The sequence below is a fragment of the Centruroides vittatus genome, unplaced genomic scaffold, assembly GCF_030686945.1.
Source record: "Centruroides vittatus isolate TY-2023 unplaced genomic scaffold, ASM3068694v2 contig_817, whole genome shotgun sequence".
NCBI classification, from domain to species: domain Eukaryota; kingdom Metazoa; phylum Arthropoda; class Arachnida; order Scorpiones; family Buthidae; genus Centruroides; species Centruroides vittatus.
The window spans coordinates 1,247,367-1,272,640 of record NW_027122532.1 but is presented as its reverse complement, the minus strand read 5'-3'; the positions used below and the strand labels follow the sequence as shown (position 1 = coordinate 1,272,640).

The window sequence follows — 25,274 nt, the reverse complement described above, 5'->3', positions numbered from 1 at the left end:
GTTTAATATTTGTTTGTAATATTTATGACGTATTTATGCCCTTCGTATTAAAAATAACACCGATGTTCTTGTAAAGTAGGGAGAATATAAAAGAGTATATGTTGTTGGGAGGAATTGCGGGTGTAGTTTGTCGCCACGCGACTTTGCGCTCGCTGAGATAATTCTTTCCACTATGGTGACACTAAGAAGAGTTTTTCTATGTGAAATGACGGTCCCTTGAAGTATTCTAGTTGTGGACATTAGGATCGATCCTTCATTGGAAATTTCTAATCCGATTTGGACTCGAAGCCGGATCTCGAAGTTTCGGGATTACCGCCATCGTCGCAAGAAATAAAACCATAGAAAAATAAATATGAAAAATTATTCTAACCAAAGCACAATAATTTTTGTAATCAATTGAACGAGCATTACTGTCTTCAACTGTGTGACATTAGAATATTTCGAAAGATCCATTCCGAACTTGATACAAGAAGCCTGAAACCAAGACATCTGGTAATCTTAGATAAGATCTCTTAATCGTACATCTAATTGATTGCTCTGGGCTCATTCATTAAATTAACATTTAAATAGGGGCCAGTTTTTCATAGTCAGCACCCCTTGATAGATTGCCAGTGCGTTGTGTTTCCTTATCTTACCAAATCAAGCCAAGGCGTTTCATCTCGTAGATTCTGAATAATTTAAAATATATGCTTTCCACCTCAAATTAGTAGTGTCTTTCTTTCCCCCGTACATAATAAATGATAGATAAATGAAATCCCAAATACGGAAAACTTAGGGGCAGGAGGACCCGATTAACTATATACCACCCTCCAATGCAAACCGGAACTCGCGTTATTTCAATTCAAAAATTTTCTCCTGTAAGGAGTTATATAAATGACGGCACGACTCCATTGCTAACCGGAAAAGTATGATGTACAGGGGCAATCCACTACTAATTTGAGGTGGAGAGCATATATTTTAAATTAAATAAATTAAAAATATGATTAAAAATTGCAGCCCGTCGGTGTGACCACGTAACAATAAATAATTGCTTGTTCTCTTTAAATTATATTTGTACATAAATTTAACAAGAAACAGTTGCCGAGATCGTTAAAAATTTTTGTCATCATTTTCGATTACTCAAGTAATCCATCATCTTCAGAAAAATTGAATCTAGTGCCGATGATATTGTTTATACAGATGCGAATGAAATTAGCAGTGATTTTTTACACTTATTGGATGAAGTCTTACATTCTAAATTTATGGCAATGATTAAATCTCATTTTTGTTTTATATGGCTCTTTAATTGAAGTTACTATATTTATGACAAATCTAACCACGATACTCGGGAAATCTGTTTATCCTTTGATATATTTGTACAAAATAGCACTAACTCCACAAAGCCCAAAGTCAGTCCGTGAGGCTCGAACATACAGCCAATTACCAGTGTTTAGTTTTTTTTTTTTTTTTTTTTTTAAATAGGATAAGCGTATAGACATTTATCCTATTAATTCTCTACACAAATGAACTAGTGGAAAAAAATCATTGAACACTGTTGTTGGTCGTGGATTCGAGCCTCACCGACAGGCTGGCCACGTGAAGTCTTCCGAGTTTTCTTCACGTGTCTAACACCTAAATGGGAGCCGATTCCTCATAGGAAATCTTCCCAGAAAGCATCCCACATTGATAGATCGCCTACGCGTTACGTTGCCATATTCCATCAAACAAACCTCTTCACTAGTTTTAATTTTTCTCTATACTCTTGTGAATATCTTTCGAACTGAAAGCCATTAAAGAAATCCCTAGTGACTGTTTAACCATTGTAAGGAAAAATTGAAAAACTTTATTTTTCAAAGTGCAACAAATCAAATTATATATGCTACAATACAATATACTTTCTACAGATACGTAGTACATAATTTTATTGAAGGATTATCACACAATTGAAATCATTATTATGTACTTAACTTTTTGCCGAGGCCCCAGACGCGCGCCTAGTGCCATTTCCATTCTGTATTACAGTATAATAGTGATACTCTTATCAGATTTCAGAAATTTTTAAGCATTTCTTAATCACAAATTTTCCTTTAGAACTTTGCATAGAACAGACTCTGAAATTGTAAATATGCAATTATTATAATTTCAGACTCGAATAAGCCTGTTATAATTATGAAGATTGCCTTTATGAGTAATTAACAGTAAGATAACGCATCATATGCTTATATTTTAAAATTTTACAATATCATATGAAATTACAAAAGTTTATAATTGTTCTGATTGTGTTATTTCTTAATAAATAAACAGAATAATTTACGATCGACTTCCATTGCTATGCCACAGATTATATTTATATAATCTTATCTTTTATTTAATTTGATAACGGGAAATTTATTCTACTAATAAAATTTTCATTTAAATCGTATGGTGACACGAAAGATAATCGTAATTTAGAATTAAGGATTTATTAACTATTGAAATCAAGTTTATTTTTTAATCGAGATAATCATAATATTTGTAAACTGATATCGCAGAAGCCATTTTAGAGTGTATATCATTCGTTTTCTGTCTGGAACAGAATAAATTTGAATAAAGATGCTTCGATATGTCCTCATATTGAAAACTAAATGTCAAGGAAATTACAGCGTGTTAACAGTATTACATTATAAGTTAGAAGTGCTGAAATTTAGACTTTTGGATGCATTTTTATATTATTTTATAATATAAAAATGAAGAAGAACATACAAACTGAAAACACGAGTTGACACATATAAACATAATAATTAATATTATAACATAAAATTAATTATATATAAATCATAGTGTCAGTAACTATATTATTTTTCCAATTAATATTTTTAAATTTAAAATTTATCTCCTTAAAATGACTTTGGTTTATGAGATAATTGTTTCTTATGACCTGATTAGTTTTAAAATGTGATCGTTGAAATTTCAGATACAACTAGAATTTAACATTTTATCTCAAAAGAAGTTATCTATTCACAGCTGTTGATTTCTCAGTTGAATATTGAATAATTGAATGCTTTATCCATAAAATATTATTTTACGTTTTTCTTAACTTTGCAATTACTTTACAGAAGCATGTGCAAGGTGTTAAGACTTCATACTACCACTCTCGGAGACCCGGGATTAAATACGGGCCATCACCACGGGAATTTTTTATGGACAGAAAGTTTATAAAAATTCCTGGGTCTGGCCGAATTTATGATGGGTATGAAAAAGACCCTCTTAGTTCTCTCAGAGTGGAAAGAACCCCCTAAAAATTACGAAGTTATAATGTTAAAACTAGAATTAATATCTCCCTCGCTGGTAAAAATTTTATATTACGACTACATAAAATGTACAGTACACGATCATAGTTTATGGTTTTACTATATAAGTATATAGTAAACCATATATCACATAGAAATGTTCAATAAAAATATGTCACTTTGTATAAACCGTATTTTTAAGGGTCGCAAAAGTGGGGGTTATTAGTTATCTGTGTATTGCAATGCGGACGATCCGTCAAGAAGATACTTTATTGAAGGACTTTCTATGGATATTGGCTCCTATTTAGGGGTTACACACGTAAAGAAAACGCGGAAAACTATGTTACCTTCCCGTTGGCGAGGCGCGAACCCACGACCAACGACCAGTATTCTTTCGGCCACTGATGGGCCAAGAGAGGATTGAAAAGCGAGGTCTATAGTACATCTTTACATATAACACCATTTGCGAGATATTAAGACTAATTCAATTAATAGATTTTATTTTTAAATCAAACAACTTAAATACATTATATAATATATCTTCATTTAACGAATTGAAGTGATGTATTTCAAACAATTATGCATTCTCCACGGAAATATCAACTGTGGCACATCCCAATCTCTTACCGTCCTTATTCTTCACATATATAAGAGCAGTTGCTTCTAAGTCATTAGTCATTAAACGAGCAATACTCGGAGGAATTTTACTATCGATTGTGATGTTGCTGTAAAAGAATAATCCCTAGAAGAAACGATATTGTCAATAAGTTATTTTGGATATTTTTTATCTTTGGTTATGAACCACCTTCTTCACGAGGCCAGATTTCTCGCAGTAAGATGTTAGCCTAGTTATTTTCGACTGGGGTGCCAAAGCGCACCGAGTGTCACACGACACTTCGGGGGTGCCGTGAAACATAGTGCCTAGCAGCGCCATAATATTTCCAGGGCCGTCGAGAGGGGGTTGAAACATTTTCGCTGGTTCTGAAGAAATCTTAGGGGCCCTTACGGTTCCTTGGAAAAAAACTAACTTGTAGGGGGTCGACTCTACTCCTAGGTCTCATATAAAGGCTCGACGGCCCTGAGCACTACTTAGGTGTATTACCAAAAGAACGAAAATACAATAACTCTACGTCGATAAAGAAGTTGGAGTGCCACAAGAAAATACAAAGTGGGGGTGCCACTATTAGAAAGAGATTGAAAACCACTACGATAGCCTATCGCCTCGAGGATCCAAACTTAGCCCATTCCGTTCATGGCCTCGATCCTAACATCGGCCACTCGAACCCAATACAGAGAGAGTTCCATAATTTATCAGAGGATTAAGGTATCCTTCAGCAATTATGATTAATCCCGTTGCGGATCAAAACTCCCATAACAGACTTAACTGTAGCTGGCCATAAAACCTACAGTTTGCTGATGTCTCGCGTCAATTAGTCACTCAGTAACGCCACAAGTTTGTTAAATAGGGGTAGTGCTATAGGCGAAAATATTTTAGAGTCGAAGAAGATGGTTTTTCAACCGAGAAATATAGTTTCAAATATTGAAGTTTTTGATTAATTTAAAATTACAATTATACCTTTTCAAGAGGGCAGGAGAAAATGTCTGCATCGTTTGTTATAAAATTTGTTGCAACAATTTGTCTCTTTGTCATTAAGGAGCACATTTCCACAGGACACGTTAAATGTACCATTGGATGAAGTGTCTTGCAATCCAATTTCATTACATTACTTGAATCGAAGAGTCCTTTTATCCTAGCTTCTGCATTGATATAAATCTGTAAAAAAAAAAGCATTTTAAAATTATAAATTATCCCTCCATTTACGCGAATTCGCTTTAGCGCGGTCGAATACTTTGTAAATTTCAAATAATTAACTTTATAGTTACAACCCGTACACAACGTGACATCGAAAATATGTCAAGATCGAGTTAATTCAGAACACTGATCGTGTTACATTCAAACCTCGATATAGCGCCACCCCCGTAAACAAATACATCCGAACGAATCTTCCCTGTAAATATTAATAAAGAAGATCGATTCAATGCCAAGTACAGAGTCGAACAAATGATGGCGCTGAATCGAAGATTGATTGTATTATAGTAATAAACAAGTTTATTAATGACTAGGTAACAATTTTTATAGTAAATTTGGATTAAAGTATTTAATATATTTAATTATTTTACGTTTAAATAACAGTTTTCTACGTTAATTTGATCCTTCACACCTCAGATTTCTTCGAGTATTAAACAATTTTTAGAGAAACATTTGGCTGTCTGCCTTTAAAGTTGAAAAAATTTAAACTAAAAGTGGAAAATTGCTTTCAAATTCATTCTAGGAAATTTCAATTAACTTTTCGAACAATCATCAATAGCGTCATTCGTGACAGACGTCAGCGGTCACTTCATCTATTCTAATTTTTATGGCATTACGCTCGACCTCGTATATGATAGTGACGTGTCATTAGCGTCACTCGTTACGAAATGTGTTATATTTACGAATGCTTCGAGACAGGTTATTATATATATATATACATATATATATGTTACGTGATTCTTGAGTAAATGAACCTTTATTGTAACAATAAACAATTTTGTTACCGGTCATTGAATAGTTACGTACAAACTGTGAATATATAAATCGAGTGTAGTAATAAATTTTGTCTCACTCACCGAAACACTTCGCTGCGTGTTGAATAAAATTGCTTATTATATATTCTGAATTAATGAAGGTAATAAGATTTTATCGGCTTGATCTGCACTTCTTTCTTAGTCCATTTTTTTATAGGTCTTTGCTGTACGACTGTTATCTGAATATACGTTTATACCTTTCTTTTTTACAACTGTTTGCTTCGTATTCTCTGATTTCACACATTTTAGTTTTGCACCCTGATTTACAACTGCTAATTTTACCCTGATTTACAATGCTAATTTTTCTCTGATTTTACAACTGATAATTTTTTACCCTGATTTACAACTGCAAATTTTTCACCCTGATTTTACATTTGCTAATTTTTCACCCTGATTTTACATTTGCTAATTTTTCACCCTGATTTTACATTTGCTAATTTTTCACCCTGATTTTACATTTGCTAATTTTTTACCCCGATTTTACAACTGCTATAATTTTCCTGTTATATCAATATTTACAGGAAATTACGTTATTTTGAGGTCTTTTATTGCTTTTATGTGAGGCCTATTTACAGGAACTTAGTTTCAGTTTATCAAACTGAAAAATGTTGTAAATAAGATTCGCTTTACGACGATTTTCAAACAAACAAGTCGTAAAAGCGTGATGTAATGTATATAATTTCGTTTTAACGTTAATGTTTCGTAATAATATTCGAACCTACGATAAATTAAACGAAAATTTTATTATATAATTATTATTATATCATTAATTTTTTAAAATTGCAATATAAGTATTTTGCAATGTCATTACTCGTACATTAAATTCTTTAGAGATGAAATTTATTTAATTAATAAAAAAACTAATTGTTAAAAATGATAATTAATAAATTATAATTTATATATTCTGAAGGTAAAAATTTAGAATTGGCATATTTGAGCGTACAGGTTATAAACCGCGTTTATTTTTATTCAAAACGTAAATTCGCGTCATAAAACTTGAAAAAATGTAAGAGAATTGTCTGTTTATCATAATAACAGGCATTATTTTCAAGAAATAATCAATAAATTTAGGATTTATTAGTTTATTCGGTTATATGACACGTGAGCGACCTGCCGGTGGGGGAAAATCCCCCAGGAGAACTTTATATGAGAAACTGCCCCCTATTTAGTTGTTACAAATGCGAAGAAAACTCTTCGTGGCCAGCCCATTTAAGAGGCGCGAACCCACAACTACTATTGTTCGGTGATTTTATCCACTGGTGGACATGGAACAATAGGAAATTAACATCAATGACAAAATATTCCGATGGCATCCATTGCTTCTTGAAGAAAGGTACTTCATAAGATCTGAAGCCAGCAATTTGCATCGATGGTTATTTCAAGAAAATTGGAATAATAGAGATAAAAATAAATACACTCGTAAATAATTAGAAGTCAAGATTTATTGAAAATAATGTGATGTTTAATTAATTCAACAAAATCTCCAGAGTTTAGATTGGATTGATGGAAAAAGACAAGAAACACTTGGGCAATCTGCCGGAAGAGCCTCCAGAAACACTTACTGTGGGAAAAAGAGCCCTTATTTATCTGTTAGACAGGTGAAGGAAACTCGGAAAACTTCACCTGTCTAACAAATAAATAAGGGCTATTTTCCCACGGGAATCTTTACGTGGCCAACCCATTGAGGAGGCGGAAACCCTGGGGACCCGAGAACGTATCCAAACTGATCGAAAAATTCCATCTTTTCGGGGTGGCCGTTTGTTATGTCGGATTCCTCTTACCATCCGGCCTCCCATTGTGGCCTGGCCGACCCATAATGGGCTTACTTAAAAGGCCATTATGGGTCGGCCCATAATTTACTTTTAATTTAACTCTTTTCGCCCAGAAGGTAAAATTATGATCCTTTTTTTTATACTTTATTAGCAATTTTTCCTTGTACCGTTCATTTTATTTTTCTTATAAAAGAAGTAAACAAGTAAATGAATAATTATCAAATAATTATTTTTTATGGAAATTTTAATTGTTTAAGTTTTCGTAGAAAATAATAATAGGATACAATAGCAAATTAACATATTTTTAGGCCATGAGTGTCATTTAATTTCAAGGTTCTTCGAATTTAATATACAATTATTTTCATTTGAGTTCCTTAAACTGGGAACCCTAAGTAAGTAGTCAGGGACAAATTGAAACTTCCATACTACTGTTGTAACGGTAGTAAATTATTCTGTAAATTTAAAAACTTGCTGTTAAGAAATAATTAAATAATGGTTTACTTGCTCTTTGTTCACTTATTGGATAAAATTCTACTGATACACCATCCAGAGATATGTCTCAAAATAGAACCCTGTTTCTTTCAGTACCATTGTCAGGCGATTAGCAGAAGTAATGTTGGGGTGCTGACCCCAAACAATTGTACTAACAAAGGTAGAGTTGACACCACGACACCTTCAATTTAATTTGCAGCGATACCATGACATGGTTTTGTTTGGTTTGGTTGGTTTGGTTGGTTTGGTTTTGTACCAAACAAAACCATGTTTGGTTTTGTTTGGTTTGGTTGGTTTGGTTTTGTACCAAACAAAACCAAACATGGTTTTGTTTGGTAATAGATGACAATCTTCTTAATGTGGAGGACACTAGTGAGCGCTTCAATCTTGACTTTAGTATTGAGTGGCACAACTGCCTCCACTGCTGGTCTGGACATCCAACTTGTATATCAGTCGGTCACCTCCAGTAGAGATGTGAGGGACGTTGACGACATGGCGGTACTTTCAGGAAATCCTGCGTCCTCACGTGTTGCCTTTCTTGGCAGGGCTGCAAACTGCCATTTTCCAGCAAGATAATGCTTGGCTACATATAGAGTCTCCCAGGTATGTCTCCATCATGTTGCAACATTTCTTGGCAAAGATCCTTCGCCCACCGAGTATTTATGGGACAAGATAAGATACTGGCTTCGGCCATCTTCGAATACGAGGGATCTGGAGCGGCAGTTGCAATATCTTTAGGCAAATCTGTCGCGGGATAGCACATGGCGCCTGTATGCCCGCATGCCCGACCGTATCGTCGCATTTACCCAGGCGAAAAATACTAAAAGTTTTTTTTAATTATATCGTTGTTCCATAGAAAATTATCGGCATTGTAATCACTTATTACCATCGTCATTACGTTCCAACTAATAAAATTTACCTAATTCCAATGTCTCTTTTTTCACGTGTAACTTATTTTGTCAACGAGTGTATTTTAAATTCAATTATCGTCTTTTTTATCACTTAGAAACTTAATACAAGTGACGAAATCAGTTGAAAAAATTCTATAAATTTCTAAATTCCAAGAAATTCAGTAAAAATTTAAACAATAAAAGTATTTTATGCGATTTTCTTAATATTTATACACAGGGCCCAAAATTCAGTTAACCGTGCTTTGTATTATGAGCCTCGTATACTTATGAATAGAGTTAGCGACACTTTTCTTTTAAAAACACGAAGAAAACATGATTTAAAACATAATTAAATACTTAAATATTTCAACAAGACAGTGTTTACACTGGTTAAATGACTTTTGGATCACCCTGTATTTACAAAAAAAGTAAGTAAAAAAAATTCTATAAATTTAATGAATTACATTTAAGTTAAACTAAGATCAAATATAATGAATCATTAAATAAGAGTAATTTAAAAATATATGACATTTATTTGTCTAGAAAACAGACTTGACAAATTATGTTTGTTCTTCTTTTCATTTTTCGTTTTCTTACTAAAATCTCTCCATCAATTTTTACATAATACGTCTTCTATAGTAAACAGAATGTTTGTATAAGATAATAAACACCTACCACGTGTATACATTCAATTATATCGCATTTAAATATCGACGGATATATTTTGTAATTGATGCTAGAGATGTGTTCGCCCTCAAATAGTTGTATAATTTTATGAAAGAAAATTTTTGCAAACTTCTAAAAAATTTTTTATTTTCTATTATTTTTAACAGATAAAAAGTGATGAGGCCTTTCAGGCTCTAGTACTTTTTAAAATTTTCTCTGTCCGGTGGATACTAAAAGAGCTTTTTATAGCAAGCCAGGCCCAGAATGGCGCAGTCGGGTGCTGAGGGACGGAACCCGATATATCCAGAAGGATCACTCTTCTGAAAAATTATTGGGGTTTTTCGACCCGTTAAAATTCAATTTTGGCACTCCCAAATCGGTAGGCTGCCATCTTTACCCCTCGACCATCCGACTATCTCCGGCCTTGCACTAGTACGCGGCCTGAAAGGCCCCATAATTTCTAGCATTTGCCTTATTGTGAAAAACGAAAATGAACATGGACGAAATAAAACACTCTTCTAACATTTAAATTCGTTATTTTTCAAAATCATCAAAGCCGGAAACAGAAACTACAATTAATGGAAAACTTTTTAAAAGTCCCTACGTCATTTCCTCTCACTGCAGAGCTACGTAATCAGCAAATATGTTATCGATTGAATAAGCTCAGAATTTTTCTAAATAATTTTATCTAGATGATAATCTATTCGTAAATGAATACCTTAATTAAGTAATCTTCAGAACCCGAAATTTCACGTACTGTATTTTAAATTTGTCTTAGCAAGTCTCTATTTTAAATAAAGATGTCTTCTTTATTTAAAATAGAGGGATTTGATCCCGGATCCCCAGAACAGTAGGCTGCCACCTCGACTGCTTGTCCATCTTGGCCACTATGGTTTCGCCCAGGCCCACTATGGTGGTGAGAACAGGGGCTAGACGGATCACTCTCTGAAAAGTTTCTGGGGTTTTCTCGATCCCGGATGTTCCAGAGTGGTACGTTTCACCTTAGCCATTGTCCATTGTCCATTGGGCTGCAGGAATTTTAAATATGACTATTGAGCGGATGGATACCGAATAGAAAGAATGTCGTGTATGATCATAAGTATTTTATAGTAAAGATCTGATTTTCTATCGATATTAATACACTCTTTTATATTTCTGTTATATCGTGCATCTTAATTAAATGCTGTAAAATAGTTTATTATTCATTTGATTAAGTCGAACACATTACGTTTAGCGTAGCATGGTCGAAGCATCAGGCGTTGTTGGACGGAAAATTCACGTGCCGGATCGTATAGAGACAGTCTAGGTTTGTTGTGTTGGAAGAGTATCGCAATTCAGCAGCCGATAGGATAAGAAATATTATTAAATATTAAATAAACAACATTTCGGAAAATATGACAAATGGAAATCTATCGAATTTTCTTTAAGGTTTCCTCATTGATACTACAATTTACGCTGCCAAATACTATATAACAATAACGTAAGCAGAAAATATTTCACTATCTAGAAACATGGTGTAAAGTGCAGACCAGCCCTTATTTTAAATACAATAGCCTTTATAGGTGGCGAGTAACTAAGCAAACCAATAACAGTCTGTTTCACACAAAATGGACTATGTCATTGGTTTGTATGCTTAGCTGCTATTGTATACATGTATTTTTATGCTCAGCTGAACTAATAAGATGTTTTGAATCTTTTGAGGAAGTTTATCTTACTTCTAAAATTCTTCAACGTGAAAAAATCTCTAGATGTACGTACAAAGAAACATTTATTAACTTCTACCTGTTTTTTATGTGCAAAGATGGAAGGCTGGTGATTTTGTGAAATTTTAACTGTGAATTGTGTCATATTAGTTTTATTTTAATATATACATAGATTTTATTTTACTTGTGATTTTTTTCAATTTCTTGTCTTAATTTACTCTACGGCGGCCATCTTGTCCCCACGTTTGAGTAAGACCAATGTGTAACACTCGAGAGGTTTTATTCGTACTTAACATTCGTACTTTTGAATACTTTCCATTTTTATAAAATTTATTAAGGAATGCTTTACGTTTTTATAAAGAATTAGAAATAATAGGAATTTTATCCGATTTTATATCGATCGTTTTGTAAACATTAATACTAATTATTTCAGTTAAAAGAAGATGGCGCTGCAAAAAAATTTAAACGTTTATCTTAAAGACGAGGCCAGCCAAACTTTTCTGCATGCGAGCTACATTCTGATTACTCATTCGTGGCCTAATTTGATCACAAAAGCCAAGAACTAAATACAGAAGAGTTTTCTTACACGCACACTCGCTATTACGTTCGTGATTTGCTTAAACCAGAACCATAACTTAACAAAAGTATGGTTTTGCCACAATTATGGACGTGTTTTAAGCAATTTCTGACTCTGCCCATCTTATTAGCTCGGCATACTTTTTGTATGCAAGCACTGCTAGTGAAGCCATCTGTGGCATCATTACTAAGAGAGCCTTTTTACTGTAGTTAGCCCATTATGGGTTCGGCCAAGGTCCACAATGTGGTGAGAGACGAGGTCCAACATAATGGATGGACCATGGCTGAAAAATTCCTGGGGTTTTTCGATCACGGATGCCCGGAGTGATAAGTTACCACCTTTCCCACCCAGCCAGCAGACCTTCAAAAATAAAAGGCCCAGCAAGGATTCGAATCCTGGATCTTTGGTTTACGATACCAACGCCGTTCCACTTGGCCACAGGGCCTCCAAAACTATGAGCGCCGCTAGTTTGAAAGATGGCTATACTGTACATGTTAGCATGATTATATATGCTTTTATAATAATGGTAAAATTACGATCACAATGATTTAATAATTATTTTTATCTCTTCCACTATTTGAAACCCGAACTATTTTATTTGCTGACTCAAGATATAATTCGAAGATAGAATAATGTCATTCTGTCGCTCTGGGTTATCCAAGATCGAGTTTAGGTAGGGAATCTAGTGGTATTAAATTCTGAATACCGCTACTGCTAGTGTTCGGAATCCAACACTAGTTTTGAATTATGCGAGGTCCTACACAAGAGTAAACTCACGAGGCCTATTTTATATATAATGCAAACCTGTATAATACGACACTTGGCACTACACAAGGTATACGGTTCTAACTAGATTCCGACCCTATCAACATGCATAAAACACGCGTAACAGAGGCCCCGAAAACACTAGACGAAAGCGTAAATTGTTTATGCTCGAAATCTCCACTCGGTACGTTTTGTGCGTAGAAAATATATTAAATATCTTACATTGATTGGCGATGAAATTGTTTCGGTAATCGCTGAATATATTTTCAAAGAGACATTTTCCCCAATTATAACAGGATAAGGATCGATTTCGAACTCTTCAACAAATACTACGTCATCATCTTTCTTACAGGGAACGAGCTTGGCACGCGCAATCAATTTCCTATCCTAAACACATTAAAGAGCAGTTAATTATCATAATTAAATTGTTTCTCGCACACATTTAACATAAAAATAGCGTTACTTACACCTCTTTTGACTCTTAAGAGCTCAAACGTTTCACCAGTCTCGATTAACTTGGTTGTTACGCTCGTAAGCACGTAACAAATGCAAAATAACGCGACAGCTTTGCTAATCATGTTAAGTGATAGAATTTTGTTAATCAATATTTCACGGAACTGCACGGAAACTTTGCCGTTACGACGTTACACTACGTTTCTCCCTCTACAAATAGAAGCATTCGTGTAATTGAAACCTGTACTTAGTTTAATCAGTTGTTTTCCTTTGAATTTTGCAATTTAAAAAAATTGTTTTCGAATTAAAATTTGAATATTCGATTCAGTTTTATAAATTTCTCGGTATTTTATTATATATATAATTATTTTTTTAATTTAATTGAATATTAATGCCAATTTAGCTCTGTTAAAATCACCCGTATTTGGAAGAATATGTTATTTTTATTGAAATTAATTAATTTTTTGATATAATTTTTCTTATAAATCTCTAACTCGAGATATTATTTGCATTTTTAAAAAATTTTTACATTGAATTTAATATTTTTTTTTATAAATAAATAGAACGAATAAAGCCTTAATATAACATTGAAAACTGAAGAAAACACAGCTGAGTAAGCAATAATAAATGTGCAAAATAAAAAAACGAGCTGAGAGGAATGAGGCCAGGCCTCAGACACTTGCAAATGGTGCTTAACAGTGGCCGAGTGGAAAACACCACCGAACAAATGTATTTAGTCGTGGGTTCTCGCCTGGCCACGTGGACCGAAATTATCTTCACATTAGTAACACCTAAATAGGGGCCAGTTTCCCGTAGAAAGTCCTTCCGGGAGGCATCCCCTCGGCAGATCGCCTAGATGTCGCATTGCTTTATACGAATAAGCCAAACTTAAATTAGAATAGAAATTTAAAGAGAATAGACAAAGAAATATCCGTTATTATTACTTTTTAATGAATTGGTGTGCCGTTGCTGTATGCGACAATAACATACAACAAACTAGGATTATTCCAGAATAAATCGTGTAATACAGTACATACGGTGAGCCAAAAGCCTGTAAAAATTTTAAAAGTTCGGTAACAAATAAAAACGCAACGCGTCGAAGTGTGGTTTGAACGGTAAGTATTCTCAGGATGGGATTTTTTCCTTGATAGGAAAAACAGTAGTTTGAAAAGTCACCGATAGATGGCTCTGACGTGACTACAGTCTCTCAATAGCCAGGTTGAGACCGATGTTTTCAACGGGAAAACGTGTACGTCGGGCGTTCAGCGTCGCCTTCCTGTAAGCCTAGAAGTTTGACAATGGTATTTGGAACGTCAGTGGAGTCATGCTTGACATTTCAAACGCTAGTGTCAAACTTCTAGGCTTACAGGAAGGCGACGCCGAACTCCCGACGTACACTTTTTCGCGTTGAAAACTTCGGCCTCGACCTCGCTAATGTCTATAAAATGAGGTCAGGACACCAATGTTCCTTATTAAGCCGCCATTTTGGGTTTGTAGTTCCAAGGTCACGTATAGATTTCTTGCTATCTAAGCGTTGTAAATTGCACGTTCCTTCGAGTTTGGGTCACAGAATTCCTTATACAATTTAAAATAGAGTATCTTTTAATTTAGTGGTTACACTAATACATAATTACTGGTTCTTGTGATAAATATATATATATTTTTTTTATCTGAAAAAGTAACGTTTAATGTCCTAAAAACATTCGTTAAACCAAAGCTGCACTTATTTGGAGGAAATTTTCTTCTTCTTGGTGTTTTCTTCTTAATTGCAGACGGGGTGGATGATTTGGAACATCAAAAAGGGTCGGAATTGCATTGCATTTCATTAATTTTCTTCCACGCGCTCTTTTAATGCTAGGTTTAGTGTATTTTCTTGATGCCAAACAGGGCGGAAATTAGTGGCCTTCTCTTATTACAATTTCTTTCGGAAATCTAAGAAAATTTATTTTTACTTTCCAGGCTGTTGTATATAACAGGGGGAAAGCATAACGATCGGACCCTCTCCCAAGATTTTTATATTTTTGACTCGTGGATCTTGAAATGTCGAGAAATGTAAACAAATTTGGGTTTTTTTTTCCTGTTTGTGTGGGGCACGATCTTGTTCACCCACTTTGAAACTTAATAACTGCTCTGTCTTTTGTCGAAAATTTCTGAAATTTTGCATTTGTGTATTAGTGAAATTGATTCCGTTAAATTTTGGAGGTTAAAGGTCAAGATAATGGGGAGATACCCCTAGTATAGTGGGATTAGGGGTATTATCTCATGCCCTTTTTGCTCGTGAGATAACGCGTTACTTTATCCCTTGGCAGATTGCCCATGTATTACTTTGTCTTCTTCCATTATTCCAAGAACGAATTGTTTTAAGGATCATTTAAATATAATAATAAAATAGACAAACTTCGTGTTGCTTTACGTCATTTCTATATTATAATCGCACATAACGGAACAGTAATTAATTTTTTTAATGATGATATAATTCCTGTACCCAGCTGGGAGTTAGAAGATTTTATTCAAATTTCAACGTGGATTATAGTTTACGGAAATATATTTTTTTTTAATTTTAAACATCAAATTCTCTTCAAATGTACAGTACATTATTATGATGTATTGCATTTTCAGATTAAGAGCCATAAAAACGTTTACGTAATTAAAATTCAAGGTTTATAATTTAGTAATTATAAATTTCATTGGCATATGTCATACTGTACACGTCATACACAAGATTTTACATTTTTGAACTCGTAGGACCATGGAATGCAAAAAAATTCGGAGGAGGATTTTTCTGTATGTATGGTTGTTAGTGTGTTTAAGGGGGGTGCGATTACGTTAACCCATTTCCTTTGCCCTTTGCCGAAAATTTCTAACATATTGCAGGGAGGTTTGTATATTAGGGGCATTGATATTAAATTTTGGTGGTTAAAGGTCGAGAGGATGGGGAGATAGAAGGAAGGGATGACCGGAAAAGTTACGCAACGAGTTGCGTAACTTTTCCGACGCGACTGTTTTAAATATATATTTAAAACTGGTGTTTTAGATGCAGTAATGAAACATTTCTTCTAAATATTTAAATCGTAATTAATTTTAAATGAAGTGAAATGTATTTCCTGTTATTAATACTCTATTGGAAACAATCAGCAGAGTGCCGTATTAAAATGCGTCATTTCCTTTATTTATATTTTGTTCACGGATTGAAGTGACTTTTTCATCATTGTTTCCCTAAAAGCTGTCAAACAGTATTATATTTTCCACATTTAAAATGACTAAAATCATTTAGAAAACGTAAATAATCCAGGTTGGATCTACAACTTCGCAATTCGTTTCCACTTGATGTACGCTTCGTACAAGTACGAGTTAATGACAATTATTGTCTTCTTAATTGTGATATGGCTGAATTTTTACGAATTGCTATCATCTTAGGACTATTTCCATTAGGAATTAACACATCAAATATTAATTTTAGTAAGTAAACTTTGATTTTTTTGCAGGTTCAGCTGCGTGCACACCAAGTAAAGAGTCAATAACGCAGCAGAACCGCGCGTTATAAAATGGTATAAATTAATTTTTTTACAGTTTTATTTGTATTTTAAATGGATAAAAAAAGAGATAAAATTATAATTTGAATTTTTATAATATAGGGAATGATACCGAATTCGATGTACAACCTCCATTTGAAGATAGAGTTGTGGGGGGTGAAGAAGGAAAAGTTCCTTCAATGGTATTTAAAAGAAATTAAATTCAGAAACTAGTAAATAAGTTAAATAATATATTTTCTGAAGATTTTTTAAAAATATTTTAGGCCGCAGTTTATTTCTTCGGCAATTTTTATTGCGGAGGATCCATCATTTCGAGAAGATGGGTCGTCAGCGCGGCACATTGCTTCGACAAGTAAACCATTGAAGAATTGAGAAAAAATCGATCGATTGATTGAATTGATTGTTGATTTGATTGAAAGTTTTATTTTTTTACAGTTTCCCCGTACCTTGGGCTTATTTTGTAAAAGTTGGAAGCCGCAATTTAAACAGTGAAAATTCCGTTCGGATTAATGTAATGGAGATACACATTCATCCAAAATATGTAAACGCTGAAATTTCTAGCAATGACATCGCCTTGTTGAAACTTCAGAAAAATATCGTTTGCAACAATTCTACGAAATTCATTCGCTTAAATACGCATCGCATTGATCTGAATGGCAAGATGGCCGAGGTTGCGGGTTGGGGCGAATTAATGCAAGGTCAGAATTAATGCTTTCAAACTTAATTATGTGAAATTTACGTAATGAATTTATAAAGAAAACGAACTCTTTTTGTAATTTAGACTCAAACAAATACCCACATATGCTACGAGTTGCGAGTTTACCCATCATCCCCAATCCAAAATGTGAAGAATCGTACAGGAGCAATGGTTTATACGTAACAATACACGATAGCCAGTTGTGTGCCGGATACAAGGAAGGTGGTAAAGATTCCTGCCAGGTAAAATATTAAGAATCTAATACCGTTAATAAATTTATTCATTTTCTGATGCAATGTACCGTTAAAGGGTGATTCGGGAGGACCTCTCTATATCGAAGAGGATCGCATTGGTGCCATTCTTGTTGGAATCGTCTCGTATGGTTACGGATGTGCTATAGCCAACTTTCCAGGTGTATATACTCGTGTTAGTTCTTATATATCTTGGATTGATAACACTGTACTAGAAGGCAATTGTATTACTAAGGCAAATTGCTACATGCAGTGAAGTCGAAGTATATTAATTGTACTGCAATATGTACGTAATTCATTTGAAACGTTTAACGTTTTAGATTACTTTTTACATTTTATTTAGACAGATTTTAAAAATATTAATTTTAAATTTAAAAAGAATTGTATTGTAGTTTAATTAAAATTAATCTTCGTGTGTTCGAAACCTTTGTCATATATGAATGTAGAGCCGTTTACAAAATGTACAAAATAGTCCTCCCCGCTCTTGCAACCACTCGACACTAGTTTTCTGGTTCGTGCCCCACCGATGCGTGGAGTTTGCCACGTTTTCTTAGTGTCTAACATCTAAATAGGAGCCATAGAAATTTCTTACGGGTGGCACCCAAATTACGCAGGAAAAGAGTGGAAGTTGAGGCATTAAGGACGGGCAGTTGCCTACTGCTCTGGGGACACGGGATCGTGTTGAAAAACCATAGGAATTTTTCGGAGGGTGGCCCTCCCCGATAGGTCGGGCCCCGTTCCACACCAGCAATCGCCCCAACGTGGGCTTTTTAGTGCCCACGGGTTGACAGAATTAAAAGAAACGAGGACACAAGACTTCTTTCAAGGAAAACACATTTATTAGTAGATCATATCAAATAATAATTGTAATTTGTACAAATAATTTTAATTTTTTTTCGATATTAAACTTTGTATACAAGTAATCCTCGGTATAACGCGATTCCGAAGAAGTCCTATTAAACGCTATACAGAGGGTTGGCTTAAAGCGCTTTTTCAAAGAACGTATCTATGGCGTTAATCCGGGATTGCCTGTATACGAAAATTTATTTCAAAAATTACTAACTCGGTATCAAAATGAATCATAATTAGGGCCTCCAGAAGTCGAGAGATCGTAGACAACGGGCCCAGGATGGTGCCGGATTACAATGTAAAAATGGATACATCGGCGGATATACATCCGAGTCTTCGATTTAATCGTTTAGCAATGAGTTTTACATTAGCATTAGGATGGAATGCCCTCAAAAATCGTAAAATCGAGGGTGGAATTTCGCCCATATCGATTTCTAATTCCGAGAACATTGTCATGCCCTAAAGAGTTTCAATATTTGTAATTATTGAGTATGTAATACGCGAATAAATGATGTAAAAATCTGTCTAAAACGGACCCTTTATAAAACAAAAATCTGCTAAAACGGCAAATTCCGGCCGCCGTGTCCGTTTTAGACAAGTTTTCAATGTATAATTCTTACCTTCTTTAATGGACAGGAGCATGGATATACTTCATTCGTTTCGACGTTGGCACAGTTTTTATCCTTTATAAATGCTGTTTCGCACAGATCTGTTATAGGACAACTGAAGTTTAAGGATTTCAAGAAAAATTCGCAAGGGAATTTCATTTTCTGTGGGCTACTAAATAATTTGCTAACGAGTGTTTCTGCTTCGATGTGCACCTGCATTAAAAATCGTTCCGTTAATCTTTGTAAGCATTTCTTTCTATTTATAAGCACGAGGGCAGCCCAAAAGTAACTTAACCGAGTTTGGTAAAGCTTCCTTAATTTGTGTATTGAATAAGTAAGATTATTTTGTAAAGTGTTTGAATCGGGCAATTTACGTTTTCACAGCGGTTAACCGACTTTTGGCCACCCTGCGCAAGATTAATGAATACTTTACCTGTATTGGTGATGGAATGTCTTCGTTTAAAGTCAGAGTGAGTCTCAGTGTAAAGTTTTGCTGAAGTTTCAATGGAATCGGTTCGATTTTCAAATGCTCCAGAAACAAAATGTCCCCTTTTCACTGCAATCTTTTAAGGTAAAATTTGCGGCAGGTTCTATTTTTACCTAAAAAATAAAATAAAATAAAATATTTTTAGTCCAAATCGGATTTTTGGAAACCTTTATAAGTGATTTGAAGTGGGTATAGCCCATCAACCAGTGAATAAAACCACTGAGTTGTGGTGGGTTCTAGCCTCGCCAACGGGGTGGCCACGTGAATTTTCCGGTTTTCTTCACGTTTGTAACACCTAAATAGGGACCACTTTCCCATAAAAAATTGGCATCCCCTCGACAATCGCCCACGTGTTGCGTTGCCGTGTATCATAAACGAACAAACAACATTGAAGAGGGTATGTCGGGCTTCGCTCCTCACCTCTGATTGCTCCAGGCCAAATTCATAATGGGCATAAAGAAAAGACCTCTTGCCCATCAAAATTCGATAGAACTCCGCTTTACTACTAACGATATATTGTCTTATAGCCCTAAATATACATAAAATATCGTAGTGTGATTTACAATGTCCTGTTTTTTATGTAGGACAGTATAATCACAACCACGCTGTAATATCTTACAGTCCTCTATACTTAGAAAAATAAATGACTACACGAGATAAGCACGTTTTTATTGTTTGAAAACTCTATGACATTCACCAAACCATTGTTTTCAAAGTAAAGAACGGTGAAAAAACACAAATAGGAGGATGTATAAACTAATACTTGTTACTATTCACGAGAATCAGTCGTTCCTATTAATGGGATGAATGGTTTTTATGAATGATGGCATTATTTAGCCGTTTGTTATTCGTATCACAAATCAAATATACAAGTTTTATGTCGCATATACAATAAAACCTGTTCAAGACGAAAGCTGAGTAAAACGGAAACCTGCCTAAACGGAAGAAATTTTTCAAAACAGAGCGATTTTCTATGTTAAAATAAATAATTCCGGATTACGCAGGTTTTACTATATTTACTGTTGTATGCAGGGACGTCGAGAGGGCGAGTTGGGGACTTTTAGGGAGCCGTAATGGTTCCCGTCACTACAAATTAATGCTACTTTTTTTAGTAACGAAAAATAAAATTTTAACGTTGCTGTTTAGTAATTTAAAAAAACATTCTACGTATTACATTTTTTCAAAAAGGGGCCTACTTTAACCTGGGCCCCATACTAATCTTTCCACGGTCACGGTAATATGCTAGTAAACTATATAAAGAGTTACTGTACCAATATACATATATACAGTAAAAACTGTGCGTAAACCGGAATCACACGGTACCAAAAATGTTTTCCGGTTTGACAGGTTTTCGTTTTGAGGCCTTTCTAAAAGGTCTCAAAACGAAAGGCCAGGACCTCCAAAGGGCCTGGCCTTTTAGAAGCGACTAGTAAAATTCGACAAAAACTACAGTGTTTTTCTTTATACACTAATAATACTGTACAATAAAAGTTTTCCAGACCTGTAAATAAGAGATCCTTGATGGTCTCCCCTGAAAGCGGGACCCCGAAAGGTTGGTATGTATTCGCCCAGCAGTGACGCGTTATAGCTTCATGGGGCCGAGGCAAATTTGAATCAGGGACTCCACATACAGTGTTGTCTTCAGACATTCTTCTTTGGGGGAATTTTTTGGAAGGAATCTTCCGGTATCTTCTGTAAGATTAAGTTCTGCGCTGCAATCCGGACTTCTCAGATATGTCTCCAAAATTAAATTTCGATATTCTTACTACAGTAATGAACTCATAAAATGTTAGTTTGGGGCCCTCCTGTTGGTGGAGACCTCAGGCAATTGCTCTTTTTGAACACAGGATAATGCGCCACTGTTACCCAGCTTTCGGCCCCTCTTGCCTTTTTTGAATACGTATCATGTTTCTTTATTAATTAATAGCAGTTTCAAAGATTTTATTCTGTGTTAAGAAAAATAATATTAATTTATAGGGGGTAGGAATCAATAAATCAATTTTTAAAAAATGGAATGATAAATGCCTAAACTTCAAGAAAATCAGAATACGTTTAACGAAAAAAAGTTAATGTGTCATGGCCTAATATTTGTCACCTTGTAACCGTTCTTTTTTAAACAGAAAGTCAACTTTTGACGTTATATTACATCATTTAAATGAATTTATTAACTGTTTTCTGCAACAATTTTTCCTCTCTTCTCATGCACATTATATTTGGCCTAGGAGAAGAATAATTATCCTCTTAAACAGAATATAATGTGCAAAAATATATAGGAACAACGTTCCTGCATTCTTCCCATAGAGCCATTGAGAGGAGCTAGAGATTTTTCCCCAAATCTGGAAACATATAGAGGTTCACGGGGTTTCTACCCTATAAATTAATGTTATTGTTACTTTTTATTAAAAAGGAAAACATTCTACGTATTTCAGAAAGAAAGGGCAAAAGGGGCACTCTCTATACAAGCTCTCGACGGCCCTGTTTTTATAATTATACATAAAAAAAAAAATGCTATATACATCATTCTACACGAAGGAAAGTGTTTCTACACTCTTCCTTTGTATTTTTCTTTACTGTATAGAGGGTATTCTTACCTAAAATACACAGGAAGAATGCTGAAAAATTCTTCTACTTCATAGGAGTATTATTATTATTATTATGATTCTCTCTTATATTCTTCCTATATTTTCTTACATGTGTATGTATATGTATGTAAGAGATATAGGAGCACATTCCTTTGTAAGAATACATTCTTCCTAAGGATATATGAGATTCTTTCCATAGGAAGAATGTGCTCTTACATTTTTCTCATGCTCTAATAGAATTATCATCAAAGTAAGATAATTATTATTAGTTTTCCATTATAAATGTATTTATACGTTAAATACATACCGATACAACAGTTGTCACGAAACAAAAAATTCACTTATTTATATATAGGACAGTATTTACTTATGCATTGCATATATTATATGTTTGTATGACATAATAAAGAAAAATTAAATAATTTTTCTTAAATTATTTATTTAATTTATACATTATATATATATATATATATATGTGTGTGTGTGTGTGTGTGTGTGTGTGTGTGTGTGTGTGTGTGTGTGTGTGTGCGTGTGTGTATGTATGTATATAAATAATACACATAAATTACATACACATAATTGCAGTATATATTACATATTACAGCAAGTATATACATATATATAATACTGTAATATGTAATATATGCTATATACTATAATTTATGTATATTATATTCATATATTATTGTATAAATAATTTTAAAATATTATTTTATGTATAATTCAAAGTTTCAATAAGAACATATTAAACTATTTAAATATCATTTATAAATGCATAAAAACAAAATTAAATAACTTAATTTGCAAATAATAATACATGTGTGGCCCAAAATCAGTTAACTTTGTGTCGTGTATTCCAGTATTTTTCTTTGCAAAATTGATGAAGTCATGCTTATTTGACAAATACTACTTGAATGTAGCAGTAATTTATTCCTCACAGCGGTTAACTGATTTCCGGACCACCCTATATAATTTTTAATGTTAATTAATTTATAAAATATGCAAATATTTAAGACCAAACGCTTATAAGTTACAATGAAAGAACTTACTTGATCCTCAGTTCTGGAAACGTGTATATCGAGGAATGCGAGAATGCTGGCCGGATATAAAAGGTAAATTAGAAATTTGACGATCATGTCTTATGCCTTCGAAGTTATAGGAAGGAATGCAAAATATACTTATTTCGTATGATGTATATATAACATATAAACCGGAATTATGCTTAAGCGCATGTTGTGAAATTAACCAATCAATTCATTTCTCCTAAATAAATAGAATAGGTCGAAGGTCGTTTCCAGTTATTTTTTTGCGTATTTTCCCTAGAAAATAAAGGTTTTCGTGAATTATTTACCTTTAATTTAGGGAATTAAACTTAAATAATCGTCGAAACATATAAAATATTTATGAAGTTAATGTTAATAATAATAATAATAATAATTGTAATACCGAGCATACCATAAAAGCAAATTTTCGGGAAAAAATAAAGAAAAATGGCTGCTGCTTTTTATTAATTTATTCGAGAATTATTGAGTTATTATAATAAAATAATTAATTTAAACGTACAGTATTTAATTATTAGATTGAAAAGCTTAGAGGAAGAAGTGACCTTCCTCTGTAAGAAGATCCTAAACCTTGTCTTCTTTCAGAGGAAGAAGAGGATCTTCTTTCAGAAGAACACCCTCTTCTTCCTCATTGAATCAATTAATTATAATTCGAATATATTAAATGGCTACACGATGATTGAAGAATCCCCGAACAAAGGTAAAGGAAGCAGTAAATTATGCAGTCACAATATAGATATTTAATTAAATCAATACACCAACTAAAGCCGAATTATTGGGCTAGAAACGGCTATAATAATGATAATTTATAAGATAACTTGGTACTAGAGTTCGACGTTAGGCGCCATCTTTTGCTAAAGTAAATAATTATAATTTTAATTAAATAATTCAAATAATTTAGAACGAACTGGAAGAACTTTTTATTTAGCGAACGAACGAACGAACTTTTTATTTAATTAAATGCATTCCTCTTGTCTCTATAAATAGAATCCAGACATTGGCAGATTAAAACCCTCGTTTTACGACCGATAATACAACTTTGTCATTCGATCCTTCTGATCTTTAGAACTAACGCTAAGCAGTCAGACACGAACAGTAACAAAAAAACTTTATTAAAAAGGTAAGAACTGTCACCGACATCCTCGGGCAACACCCAGGCAAATCCCACGAACTTTCGCACCTCTTTTTTACCTTGCCAGCCAACTCTCGTTGGCAAGTGTTGTCAGACAGTGTTCGGGATCTCTGGCACTGGCGGCCACACAACTATATAAAATGTTACATTAAAAGTATTGTATGTTGCTGCGTGTTTCGGAACAGAATCTCGATTTACGACACTGAACCCATGGGAAAAAAGGAATTCGATTTACGACGGCTCGCTTAACGACCGATTAGATCGTAAAAGAGGGGTTTATATTATATAATTATGTAAACAGTTGAAAACACGCTTCAATTTTAAAGTGAAAGTGTATTTTTATCTCTTTTTTTAAATTAAATAAATAAAGCATTATTTAATCACGATTTAACCGTCTGTTTAATTTATCTAATTTAAATGTACTTTGATAATTACGAAAATGCGTCATAGTATTTACCATTAATTAATATACTTTTCCGGCTGTTATAACACGAGAAAGTGTTGTAATCGTGTGAAATTTGGTCCACCGAGTTTTGGCAAATCTTCACTATTTCGAGACACCTGCCGTATGGACAAAATAGTGACCCCTGTTGGTGAGGTCCCGAACTATTCTTTGACTAAAATATTTCCCCAAAACCTTCCCTCCAAGAAAAAGTCCTAAAATTAACATTACACGAGGCCACTAATTCAAATTTGCTCGAGCCCCTCGATGTTATAACGCGTGACTGATCCCCGAACCCAAAACAATCAAAAATAGGAGGGAATTTTGTGTAATATCTCGGGAAAAAATACAGATTAAAAAACAAAACTTGGCACGGTGGCTTGTTTATAAAGGGCGTCGATGCCGTTAAATTTCGGTGATTAAAGGTCGGGGGAATGGGGC

At 33.9% G+C, this 25,274-nt stretch overlaps 2 protein-coding genes and 1 long non-coding RNA gene across 4 annotated transcripts; 1 reads left to right on the top strand and 2 right to left on the bottom strand.

Moving 5' to 3' along the window:
* Positions 1 to 3,731: 3,731 nt before the first annotated feature.
* Positions 3,732 to 13,352, bottom strand: LOC136982175 (uncharacterized). The gene is made up of 4 exons (XM_067278608.1): positions 13,206 to 13,352; positions 12,961 to 13,125; positions 4,825 to 5,022; positions 3,732 to 3,990 (listed from the first exon to the last, which is right to left on the bottom strand). The coding sequence occupies exons 1-4, from the start codon at positions 13,314 to 13,316 to the stop codon at positions 3,826 to 3,828; spliced, it is 639 nt and encodes a 212-aa protein (XP_067134709.1). The 5' UTR covers positions 13,317 to 13,352; the 3' UTR covers positions 3,732 to 3,825.
* A 3,105-nt stretch (positions 13,353 to 16,457) lies between these two features.
* On the top strand, positions 16,458 to 18,096 carry LOC136982174 (trypsin-3-like). 2 transcript variants are annotated; one of them, XM_067278607.1, is made up of 7 exons: positions 16,464 to 16,520; positions 16,677 to 16,739; positions 16,827 to 16,906; positions 16,988 to 17,076; positions 17,160 to 17,422; positions 17,506 to 17,663; positions 17,731 to 18,096. In XM_067278607.1, exons 3-7 carry the CDS (start codon positions 16,904 to 16,906, stop codon positions 17,926 to 17,928), a joined length of 711 nt encoding a protein of 236 aa, XP_067134708.1. In that variant the 5' UTR covers positions 16,464 to 16,520; positions 16,677 to 16,739; positions 16,827 to 16,903; the 3' UTR covers positions 17,929 to 18,096. The 2 variants fall into 2 exon arrangements, with proteins under 2 accessions (XP_067134707.1, XP_067134708.1); XM_067278606.1 differs by lacking the exon at positions 16,677 to 16,739 and having other exon boundaries at positions 16,458 to 16,650.
* A 393-nt stretch (positions 18,097 to 18,489) lies between these two features.
* LOC136982173 (uncharacterized) lies at positions 18,490 to 23,387 on the bottom strand. The gene is made up of 4 exons (XR_010881857.1): positions 23,248 to 23,387; positions 19,563 to 19,729; positions 19,142 to 19,342; positions 18,490 to 18,980 (listed from the first exon to the last, which is right to left on the bottom strand). It is a non-coding gene; the product is annotated as an uncharacterized lncRNA (long non-coding RNA).
* Between the last annotated feature and the right edge of the window lie 1,887 nt (positions 23,388 to 25,274).